Source organism: Cinclus cinclus, chromosome 23 (genome assembly GCF_963662255.1).
Source record: "Cinclus cinclus chromosome 23, bCinCin1.1, whole genome shotgun sequence".
Taxonomy (NCBI): domain Eukaryota; kingdom Metazoa; phylum Chordata; class Aves; order Passeriformes; family Cinclidae; genus Cinclus; species Cinclus cinclus.
Genome location: NC_085068.1, coordinates 4,257,864 through 4,270,240, shown reverse-complemented (window position 1 = coordinate 4,270,240; position 12,377 = coordinate 4,257,864). Strand labels below are relative to the sequence as shown.

Sequence of the window (12,377 nt, the reverse complement as noted above, 5' to 3'; positions counted from 1 at the left end):
GTTTACTTGGCCCATGGCCTTTCAGTGCTTTTGAGTCAGCCCAGAGCAGGCTGAGGGTTGCTCTTGCCCATCTGGGCACGGGGTCGAGCAGTGCAGTGTCAGCTACAGGGAAGAAAACCCAAAAACCCAAACACACACCAGCTAACCCCGTGTGACACTGTTACATATAAATTGTTATGTATAAATTAAATATTCCTGGCACAGGTTGCCCAGAGAAGCTGTGGCTGCCCCATCCTTGGAAATGTCCAAGGCCAGGTTGGATTGGGCTAGGAGCAACCTGGGACAGGGGAAGGTGTCCCTGCTCATGCAGGGGAGGGCTGGATGGTATTTAAAGTCCCTTCCCACACAAACCAGTCTGGAATTCTGATGTTCTGTTCATCATGAGTGTCCCCAGGCCCTGAGCAGAGCTGACCCTTCTGAGGGGACTACAGTTTGCATCCACGGCATTTGTGTTTCTGGCCAAAAATGTGCTGTGGTTCCACTGAGCAAAACAATACGACTGTTTTTTCCCCAGTGTTTGTCAGTGGTTAATGAGTAACCTTTTCTTTCTGGCGGGAACCTTTGTCAGATTCTGCCCTTTCCTGCACCCCAGGCAAGAGCAGGGCTGGGTTTGCCTCACCTTCCCCCACTCGAGAGACTCTGCTGCTGGAGAACCCTGAAAACTCCATGGTTCCGTCAAAGTGCTCCCAGTCCTGTTAACGAGACATTTTCTGGGCCAGGGATGATTCTTGCAAGGGAAGGCAGATGGGTTTGTGCTGCCCTGAACCCTCTGTCAAAGCTGTCAGACTATTTGGGAGGCCACCAGCAGCTGTAAGAATTGGGTTGTAAGAAAGTGAAACCTGTAACGCAAGGGGAGTTGGAAGTGCTTTGTCCCAGTCCTGCATTTGATAAAATTAAGCAACATAATGTGGAGTAAGAGTGTGCTGTCAAGCTGGAATGCTGCAGCAATCCAGACTGGAGTCTGAAGCTCTGGGCACATTTTATGATGTTATTATTTTATTTTATTTTATTTTTGTATTATTTTATTTTCAGAAAAATAAGGTTTTTCTTTCTTTACAACAACCCTACCTTTAGGAGGGTGGAGTAGAGTTTGGAACACAGCCTTTGCTTTTCAAAAGAATTTTGAAGTATATGAAGTGCATGAATTTTGAAGTCTATGTACATTTGGGGGTGGGTGCATACATTAAAAGAAGTAGTACATTAAAAGAAGTAGTACAGAAGCATACATGTGCACAGTGTTGTTGTCAGAAGAAAACTTGTATAAGTGGATTTTAAGCAGCTCTTGACTTAACTAAAAATGGGCTTTGATTTTGCTTTGTTGTTTTGGTTTTTTTAATATCTGTGCAACAACCTGCAATGTAAAGAGAATATATTCACTGAAACCTGCTTTTTCAGCATGAGGTACCAGAGGGGAAGTCATTGTGAGCAGGAAATCAAGGCAGATTCCTCTGAGAAGGAAAACAGTGCAAGGGTTAAGAGGATTTGTCAGCCCAGTGTGCTGTGCACTGGAGGAAGCAGGTTCCTACTAAACAGTGCTTTAGAGAGAAAAAGGTTTAAAAATAATATATAGTTGGGCTAAGATGGTACAAAGTATTTTACTAAAGAGAAAATAGATAAATGTTGAAAAGCATCATGCAGTCTAGGAAATGAGATAGTGAAGAGATCAAAAGGTCCCTGTCACTGGGAAATGTCTGGTTATAGCTCTGGTTTGAGATGGGGCCCATTTAGCCACTTAGCTTCTCCCCACAAAAATGTAAACACTGCACTGCTTTGGAAAGCAGCCTTTGGGACTGGAGCTGCTCAGATGGATCATCCCACCGAGTTTCTGGGACTGTCAGGAGCAGAGGGGAGGGTGTTGTTCATGCTTGCCCCATGTTCCCATCACTGCAGGAGCCCCTCAAGTTCTAGGAGCTGCTGGGAACAGGTTCATTCATGATCCAGCAATGATAGCAAGGAAAAGGGGTTTTCACTGTGAACATGCCACAAGTAGAGATGGACACACAGAACTTCACCCCTGGTTTCAGAGTCTGAAAGTATATTTTTTCCAGTTAATTCCATGCCTTGAGAAAGTGAGGACATTCTGTATCTCAGGAGGGGGCAGACAAGTGATGCCTGTGCCCTGGGGTCAGACTTGGGGACAGGGGCAGTTAGTGGGGTGGGCTGGGGGTGTTTCCAGCAGGGACAGTGTGGACACAGCCCCTGGATTTGTTCACCTTTGCAGCAGCACTGGAGTGAAACTATGGGCCAGGGAAAAGGGCAAGGGAGGAGAGGACAGGGGGAGAGTGCAGGACAATAAAGGGGAGAAAAGGGGACTAAAGGGGAGGGCAGGGACAGGGAGAGAAGGACAGTAAAGAGGAGGAAAGGTGGAAAGGATGGGAAAAGGAAGGACAGGGGAGGACAGGAAAGGATGTGACAAGTTGTGACAAGGGGATGAGAAGACTGGGAAAACAGGCAAGGAAAGGGGAGAAGAGTGGAGGACATGGAAAGGTGTCATTTTCTCACGTGTCATTTCCATGCTGTGGGGTCTCTTTATCAGTTAGACAGTTCTTCCTTCCTGCCCCTGCTGAGGTGTTATTTCATCTACTCTTTATTACACACTTGAAGCTGGACAGGTTTTTTCACACAAATGACTCTCTGAGTTCAGGGCACTCCAAGGGTGCCACTGCTCAGTGACTGCTCTGGTGTTTGCTCATCATCTCCTCATGGATGGTTACAGACCCCAGGTATTCCATCCATCCCCTGGAAATGCTCAACACAGCACTGAACTAATCCTTGTTTTCCCTCCCCACCTTTAGCAGCCCAGTATTCTACAAGAGCTCAGAATTGTCTTCATTCTAATCTTCAGCACCAAAACATTCTCATGTGTCTTCATGAAAGGACTTTACAATCAAATTACTTTACCTTTTAAAGCTCTACTTACACTGAATCAAAAGGTTTCTAAAGCCACACTTTAAAATGTCAGCAGTTACAGGAGAGCTGTGTCTTCATCCCCAAACCTGGCACCTCCAGGGAGTAAATGCGACACTGAGAGTTCCAGTTCCTGTGGGTTAAGGTGTTTAAGAGCACTCATTCCTCCCTCTTCAGTGTGGTTACAGTTAATGAGATAAATACTGATGTGGTATACAACAACATCAGAAAAAAAATTTGCTATTTTTATTATTTAGAAATTTACTTCTGAAGATACTGTGAAGCCCAACATGCTGATCTCCTCTCCTCCCACCCTTCCTCCATCTGAGGGAAGGAAAAATCTGAAGTTCAAGGTTCAATTTCCAAGGCTGCTCACTTCAACTACTTCAAAACCAAGTCAGAAAAGGGGCCTTGAGATGCAGACTGTGATTGTAAAACTGAATCCTCCATGTATTATTTACCAAAATGCAATTTTTTGTTAAAAAAGGTGGCTGACATTTCAGTGCAAGACTGTGTCTCCTGTATTTACCTGTATTAGTGAGTTAAGAGAAAAAACAACAAAAAGCCCACCAAACAGCCCAACCAATGCCCCCTAATCACAGCATTACTGCACCCTATTCATGGTGTTAAAGCTCTAAACCACAGGACACTTGTGCTCCAACAGCTGAAATTAATTCTTAATTTTATTTTTTAAAGGTTTATCTACATTCCTGCACTGTGAAAATCAGTTTTCTCAAGGAAAAAAACAAGACACAGAAAGAGAAGGGCTTGTGTCAGGTAGTGCAGTATGACTCAGTAGAGCTCCTTTAATTTCTTTACACAGTAAACAGACTGATATTTATACCAAACCCACTGCCTGTTGTATTTACATGGACACTTGTACATATATACATGTTAGCAAAATACAGGACTTCTCCCACACCCAAAGCTGTGTCAGCTACACCTCTGTTATACAATTAGTGCTTAAAAAAGAAAAGCGACCTCTTTTGTTTTCTCTAAATACTAAAATTATATTTTTTCCTTCTCTAGTCACACAATTCTGGCTCCAGCCTGGTACTTGCAGCTCTTTCTGGCAGTGAGGAATTGAATTTTCAAGAGTCCAGCTCGAGTTGCTCTTGATTTTCACTGAGTCTCAGCATCAGCTGCTGCTCATAATAAAGGCTCTTTGCATAGTTGATTTCTTGGGACAGCTTTACTGCCAGAGCTTCTGATTTCACTTTCACCTGCAGAAAGAAAGGGGATTTTTCTTAATGTGCTCCTGCTGTCAGCTAAAACAGAATAGATTTTAGGTTTGAAGTAAGGGACATAAAGGTTCCAGTGGAGTTTCCTGCTCAGGACTGAGACTGGAGCAAGGAAAAAGTGTGAGGGAGCACCAGGTACACACACAGATATTCAAGGGTGAGAGCAGGAGCCCTGTGCCATATCTGAGGTTATTTCCTTTGCCTTCCCTTCCACCTTTTATCTGGCTGGTCTATTTGGAATGTGAACTGATTGGGTTCTACTAGGCCTGTAGAACAGCCCCTGAGCAACTACTGTAATGGCACAAAATAGGAACACTGGTTCCAGTGTTAGAGACCTCGCAGCAAGCAAAACCACTGCACGTAGGAGATTAAACAGACAGCAAAGTACCAAAGTTCCATTTATGTGGTAAAGTTAAAAGCCTTTCACAGGTAAATACATGGGTTTTTTTCTGTTACTTTTCAGCCTGCAAGAATATTTCAAGGTTTTCCTTTCTTCAGCTTTCTTAGGAGTTTAGGGGAGCCACTTCTACAGTCACTGTAAAAGCTGGGCAGCAGCTGTTCTCAGTGCTGACAGAACAAAGCCCGTGACTAGAACACTTTGGTCAGGAGGGGAGCACAAGGTGGAAGGGGGGTGCCAGCTCCTCACCATGGGCCGCTGCTGGGAGGGGCCTGGCATGGCCACGCCACTGCTGGTGTTCACAGCCTTCTTGGTGAGCTGGATGTACACGTTCCCGTGGTCCTTGGACACCAGGCAGTGGTACAGGTCATCATACCTGACCTCCAGGAATATGGAATCCCTGTCCATGCAGTCCCCACTCTTGAGGAAATACACAGCCTTGGAGGAGATGAGCACACAGTACCTGTCGATGTTCTCCACGGCGATGAAACTGCAACAAAGGAGAAAACATTATTAGCTTAAAGATAAAACCAGCAGCTAAAACCAGTGTCTTCACTTGTTCTGTGACCTTCAGAAGTCCGTCAGAAAAGGTAGTGGTGTAACATGTACAGTTCATCTGTATTTAAACTGTTTAGAAATAGAGCTGATGAAGGATACTCTCACCTAGTTATAAAAAGATGGTGCTGTAAATCAAATATTAGTGCTGTGTGCCACCAGCTTTGGGCATTACAGGGACACATAAAAATGTTCTTTGACAAGGACTTAGGAACAGTAATTTCCTTGCTCTGGAGCACTGCAAGTCCTAATGCTGAAGCTTAATTGCAATTAACTTCAGCTCCAGAACTGGAACATGAAAGGTTTGCAGACATTTATGACAGAGCTATCCTGTAACCCCCCTGTGCTTCGCTGCTCCCCACACCTCCCTGCCTTCAAAACCAAAAGCAAGTTGAACCTGCTGCCAGGATCAGTAGCAGAAAAGAGAAATTAGCTGTTTAACAAGGGGTGAGAGGTTAAGCAGCAAGCAGGTTTCCCCAGGGAGATTAGGCTGAGTGATGAATAGGAAGAGGGAGAGAAGAGTGAGTTAGGAATATTGAGAGTTATGATGGCTGAAAAGGCTGGTGTGTAAAAAAATAATTGTAAGGTGCAAAAGTGAAATGGAAGTTGAACACACAAATGCTTCTCCCCCACTTCTGATTTACTACTGAAATGAACCTCATTAGTGGGGCTTTTTAAATGCTGAAAAATTCAGCAACTTAAACGTGGAATTACAGCCGAGTAGAGTAATAGAGTAGTGCTAAATAGAGTAAAAAAGCTCTGCCACCAGCCACCAGGGTTGACATGCATCTGTAAAGGAGGATTCTGCTGCTGTCAGGCAGGTTCCCAATTGCAGCCCTCTGAGCCACTGCTCATACAAGCCTGCCTGCTGTCCTCACATCCTGCAGAGTCCTCCACTGCCTTAGAAATCAGTGCCCTGTGTCCATAACTCAGTATTTCTGGTAAACAGAGAAGTTCCCCATCTCCAAATGCACCCTTGGCTCTACCAGTTAAATATGACTGTGCACAAGCTACTGTGATCTGTAGCCAAATGAACCCAGAGCTATAAAAGGTATGTTAATAGCCAAAAATATGGCAAGAGGTCAGGCCATGGTTTCTTTTTGTGGTATAAAAGGATAACTCTAGTAATTCTGCATTCCCAGTCCTCTCAAAGACACTGCACTGAACTTGCCTTTCCCTCTGTGCTGCGTCCCTGCCCTTGCTCCCCTCACACTGGCAAAGGTGCAGACAGCAACTCCAACCCCCATGTCATGTCAGTGCTGAGAAGGGCACAAGCAGCCTCATTAAAAAAAGGCCTGTGACATGCTTTGCCCAGCTCTAACCTTGGATGAAGCTCCAGAAGGGAATAAAAAAAACCCTGTGTTACTTTAAGTAAAACAAACTGGAAGAAAACTGGATTTCAGCTGAGAGGAACCCAGGTGAAAGACAACACTAACAGAGTTCTGGAAATCAGCAGCTGCCCTGCAGTTTTCCTTCGGAGTTCAAACACTCCAGGGTAAGGTTCTGCCTTTGAAATTAGTTAAATAGGATGGAGAGTGACATTTTTTATGAAGTGTCACAGAAAACTTAATTTAAACCCAGAGCAGCAGTACAGCTGCAGAACAGCCTGGTGCCCTGGACAGACACATCAAACTCGAGTGTTTGAGGGAGGCCCCAGACCCAGCCAGGTCAGGATGCCACTGAGGACACCAGGACATCCAAGAGGAGAGATGGGCACTGAGAGCTGCTCTCAAGTTCAGGGGAAGCACCTGGGCACTGACCAAGGGTTGTGTTTGCTCTGTAAGAACAACACACGATGCATGTACTTCTTATAAGACTTTTACTGGTGGCATGTATATATTCTGAGGAATGGAAACAGAGGTCAGTGAGTTAATGGAGAAGCCCAGAAACATTAGCTAATTTGTAGTTCAGGCTCTACATTTTGTTCTAAGTTTGAGTCATGCATCATTACCTTTGCTTTTGCCAACTGTTACTTTCTTCTCAGTGTCTAATTCTTAAAATAGGTATTTTTAACCTTTTCAGATACTACTGAAAGATACAACTTTTTTTTTTAAACCCATACATCTACACTATTAAAAATATCTCAAATTAATAACATAAAAAATTAAATGAAACATGATCCAGTAGAACAAAGTAGAAGCAACCAGATCTCTGGAGAATTTGTGGGGTTTTTAACAACATCAGGAAGTAATTACACAATATTTTCCAGAAGTGAAACAGCGAGCCTAACTGGAAAAAAATGTGGAAACATTTAGTTAGAACAGTAGAGCAAGGTATTAAATCCCCTTTTATGGATTTAACTCTGAAGGAAAATATGCAAATAATCAGGTCTTCAAATGTGTTTCTGATTATGATACTAGGATAAAAGTCAGAGGCATAATTTTGTACTTATTTTCCATGACAAGAAACACTGTGTTCCTGCTGAATGATGTTCCTAATGGTGAGAGTCACAGTGAATGAACACTATGACTCGATGACAAAGGCCACTGCTCTGCTATGGGCTACACTGGTGATTTTCTTTGGTCACAAATTGCTCTTTCCAGTCTCCCTGCCTAAGAGCCATCCTGAATAGGCTCAAAGATCCTGAAAGGAGATGGAAACAGGATACCCCAAATGTGAACTCACAGGGCCACAAGTAAGTGGCAGATTGCAATCTCTTCCTCAGGCAGAACCTGGAGTGGCACACGGAGCCTACCCAGGGATACTGGTGACACCAAGTGACCCTGCTGAACCTGTACCTCCCTCTGCCAGCTCCACCATCAGCAATTCTGACCTTTGACTTGGCAGAGGCTCTGATGGGTGACAGACACAGCATCTGTCACACCCTCCCCTGACACAGCTGCTCAGTAACTACAGTGGAGATTGGGCAAGTGATGAATTCTGCCTTTAGACCCCAACCCAACAAACTGATATTCCCCCTGTAGAATCACAGAATAATTTGGGTTGGAAAAGCCCTCTGAGATCATCAAATCCAACTGCTCCCCCAGCACTGTCCAGGCCAACACTAATCTATGTCCCCAAGTGCCACATCCACATGGCCTCCAGGGATGGCGACTGCACCACCGTCCTGGGAAGCCGTGCCAGGGCTTTATGACTTTCCATTAAAAATTTACCCCAATATCCAATATGAACCTCCTCTGGTGCAACTTCAGGCCATTTCCTCTCATCCTGTCCTTTGTTTCTGTGCCCTGTTGTGCGGGAGCAGAGCCTGACTGGCTGCACCCTTCTCTCAGGGATCTGTTCAAGCCAGAAGGTTGCCCATGAGCCTCCTTTTCTCCAGGCTGATCTCCCCCAGCTCTCTCAGACACTTCTGGTGCTCCAGACCCCTCCCCAGCTCTGTTCCCTGGACACACTCCAGCCCCTAAATGTCCTTGCAGTGGTGAGGGCCCAGAACTGAACACGTGAATGTGCGTGAGGCAGTTTTAGACAAGATGGCAGCAAACAGAACAGAAGTTCCCAGAGCAGCTGTATAGCTGTGTACTCACAACTCATCCTGGATGTTGTCTGTCAGTTTGAAGAGCTGCTCCTGTCCCTCTGCTTGGCTCTCCAGGTAGCGGGGCAGGAGCCCCTGGGGTCCCCTGCAGCACCGGGGCTTCCGCACTCGCTCTGCCTGGGTCCTGCAGCAGGAGACACACAGAGATCACCCGGGGCAGCCTTTGCTTCCACTGACACCTGTCTGCACACAGAGTTCCAGTCATGCTGAAATACAAAGCCTTCAAAAATCCCAGGTCTGCACAAACACAGCGTGTAGATCCTGGAAGACTTGGATCTGGAACATGTCACACATTTCTATGAGACACAGAACCATACAGTAATAAAAAGAGAAGAATTTTGTCTGCAATGAAGGGGCAATTAGCTAAATTAGTAGGAAGAAGTGACTTAAGCAGTGTATACTCTCTGAGGATTTGGGGATGTATTTATCATCAGTTTTACTGATTTGACCATTTCTTCTCACTGCTCTAAAGAAAATAAGACTTCAAAAACCTATAGAGAGCTCTCACCGATGGACAGTGCCAGGAGACTGCAAATTCTATGGTTATGGAAATAGGAACATGCAGTTAAATTAAGACAGAAGTAAAATCCTCATTAATTAGGGTCCCCATAGCAGGGTTTAACATAGTTCAACTTTCTGTGTGTCTACTAACAATGACAATAAGAAGAATACACACTTGTGGGCTGACAGCCACCAGAGGTTGATACTGGCACTAACAGCACTGCAGAACTGCAGGCTTGGTTCTTCCCTTAGCAGAATTTTGTTAAAAAATCATACTCTGAATTCCTTCAAGCTCCTGGAACGCCCTGCCCCTGAAGAATTGTGTTACAGGCTGCCGAGCCCTGCTTCATTCCCTGTCCCTTCCAAGCAGCATCACTCTGGGGCTGCTCAGTGGTATTTCACAGCTCTTCCAGGCTACTGCTGTTACAAATTTCCCAGCCAAATGCACCATTTTGGATTAGTGCTCTCCCTTCAAATCCTCGCTCTTTGTAAAACCCTGCACAAGGAACTCCAGCCTTTCTGATCCAGGGATAGGAGGAAGGTCCCAAGCTTTTGAAGCTTCCCACTACCAGGAGAGAGCACTCACCTTCTGGGGTCCATGATCTGCAGATGTCTCCTCTGAAGCCTCATTTCCTTGTGACCTTTCCCCCTCAGCAGCCCTGTCCCATAGCTAAAGCCTGGGCACCCTTTAAAAATTTGTATTCTTCAAGTTTTTGACAACCCTCAATGCAGTGGTTTGAGCTATGCTATTAAAGTACTGTGACTCCTGGAGCAAGTCACCTCTCCTGCCCCTTAAATTCCTTAGATATAAGTAGGATTCACCTGCACCAGGTACGGCATTCTAGTCTTTCTAAACCTACACAAGAGGTGAACATGTGTCTGTTTTTACCTATTAGAATCTTAAAAAGCAGTAAACAGAAGTGTTTGCCTCCATGAATGCAAAATGTTGAGACAAAAGTTCCAAAGAAATTAAAGAATTCCAGCCAGTATAATTCACATCTTGCTGCTTGTCCTACTTACTAAGTTCCAAAAGCAGGAAAATGACAAAAGATCACTAACCAAAGAAGCCCCTGTTGGCTTTTAAATCCCTCTATGGCACCTACTGACAAGTTCAAAGAGTGACTGCCTGCAGCCTTAGGTGGGTTTTAATTAACAGTGGCCAATCAATAATGTTTTGCTGAGACACTTTCCATCCTGCATTGAGGAAGGTTGGATAACTGGGACAGAGCAGCTGCACTGTGCAGTGGGTTTTACATGAACCATCCTTCAAACATTCCCCTGTGTCAGCCTGTCTAATATTCTGTAGTTCCTTGAGAAGAGGGATCTGAAGCACTGCAAGCAAGACTACCCTAATGGGGTAGAACAGGGCCTTTTAATCCCACAGACACTGTAACTACAGGCAACACTGGTTTCTAATGTTTGCCTCAAAGCAGGTCAGAGAAAAAGTACCAGCACTACAAAGGCACTGGGCACCACAGGGCTTTCTGAAGGTTTGGCAATTTCTGAGTCAACGTTTTATGTTTTGGTTTTGTTCTTAAATGGAAGAAGTGCTTCAGAGTACAAGTGCATTGTTCACTGTGCCCTCCAAGCTCAGATACTGATCCTGGTGATAACAGATCATTCCCTTCTTGGTGGTAAGGCCAGCAGTTCTCCAACCCAGAGCCACTGGTGCATAGATTCAGTCCATCACCCCCTTGGCAATCTGCTCTGTTTGGTCTGCACAGCTAATAACATTCCACACCACTTGATTTTTTTAATCTAAAAATTTGTTCTTCTGTCTCAAGTTACGTTCTGTAAATAATAAGCAACCCTGGTGAAATCCCAAAAGCTGCAGATTTGTCAAGCAGAGCGGGCGGCAGTGCCCACATCTGGGTTCCATTACCCAGGCACTCAGCAGATCTGCTGATTCCTTTTTAATAAGCACACAAAAGCAATACAAGGCAGGAATGCCCTTACGTCTGCCCAGCACAGCAGGGAATGGTGCTGCTGGATAGAGGCACGAAGGGCTGGGAGAGGGTGTTGGGAGGTTGAGATGAACACTGAAGCCCTGCCCTGCTCCCAGCTGAGCACTGGAGCTCTCTCTCCAGCTGACTCTGCACACTGGAACCAGTGCATACCCTTAACTGGGTGGCATTTGCTGAGCAGCTCACAGAACCCTTGGGATTCAGCTGGCCAGTTTTAAGCCAGCAGTTTTGTAATGAAACACATCACCAACCTGATGAAGGAAGTGGTCAGGTATTAGCGGGGATAATTACTGACCAACTTAGGTTGAGAAAACTCTCCAAGAGCCACCACATGTTTTCCTTGTTCCTTCACTCCATGTTCACCCCTATCAGGTACCCACCCCACCAGGTTCCCACCATCAGGTCTGGAGATGTGATTCCTGCAGAGGTGCATAAATACACAGTGGTTTTGAGAACAATAACTGTTATTTATCTTTGATGGACCTAAAAAATTTCCCTGAAGTCTACCCTGAAAACATTTTAAAAACATTTTTTAATGTTTTAAAAACATTAAAAAATAAAATTCAGAAGGCCTCAAACTTTGCATATCAAAAGATGTTGGTCTGCCAAAACAAACCATCCCTATTCTAAAAGGATTTAGAAATTATTTACAAATTTACATCTTTCAGTTTCCTCAGTATCACACCCAGAATAATTATTCATCATGATACAACTTTAGGAAATGTAGCAACTTCTGAGAAAAACCAACATGGACAAAACTCCATGACCAACACGGTAATCACTGGATTTAATTCAAAATGTGTATCTGGGGGATTTCTCATCTGGGTAAGAGAAAAGCACCGACAATCACAGATTCAAAAACCCAGCCTGAGCATGCACACCCCAAATCCTGCACCAAAAACAGCTCTAAGTGCAAGGAGATGGAATTCTGGCACCTGGAACCAATATTGAATGGAGCAGGCTCCTGACAAACTTGACCTGCTGCAGCACCTGCCTGCCAGCCAAGACCCATGGCCACACCCTTGGGTGCTCCTGGCCATGGGCTCTCTCCCAAGGGATCCTTCAGCCCCAGAGCTACCTCCAAAACTCTCTAGGAATCATTTCCTTTAGCCAGACCCAGTTCTTGCTGCCAGAACTTCAGCAACTGTTACCAGCAAAGGTCCAGTGTCACCACCTCATTACCCAGCCCAATTAAGCAGTAACTTGCTGGTTCTGGTACAGCTAAAATTCAGTGTTTCCATTGTAAACTCCTTTTTTTTTTTTTTCAGGTTTGCATAAAATTTAGTGACAAAAGCCTGCTCTGGGCTGCAGCTTGGCAT

The 12,377-nt window shown here is 44.9% G+C and overlaps 1 protein-coding gene across 2 annotated transcripts in view; it reads right to left on the bottom strand.

Annotated features, from left to right (window-relative positions):
* Positions 1–3,577: 3,577 nt before the first annotated feature.
* Positions 3,578–12,377, bottom strand: part of VPS13D (vacuolar protein sorting 13 homolog D) — a 96,580-nt gene continuing 87,780 nt past the window's right edge. For both annotated transcript variants that reach the window (XM_062507744.1, XM_062507745.1), the window contains exons 67-69: positions 8,586–8,717; positions 4,795–5,035; positions 3,578–4,130 (exon numbers count right to left, since the gene is read on the bottom strand). In XM_062507744.1, the coding sequence (XP_062363728.1) occupies positions 3,999–4,130; positions 4,795–5,035; positions 8,586–8,717 (505 nt within the window). In that variant the 3' untranslated portion in view covers positions 3,578–3,998. The remainder of the gene's footprint in view (positions 4,131–4,794; positions 5,036–8,585; positions 8,718–12,377) is intronic.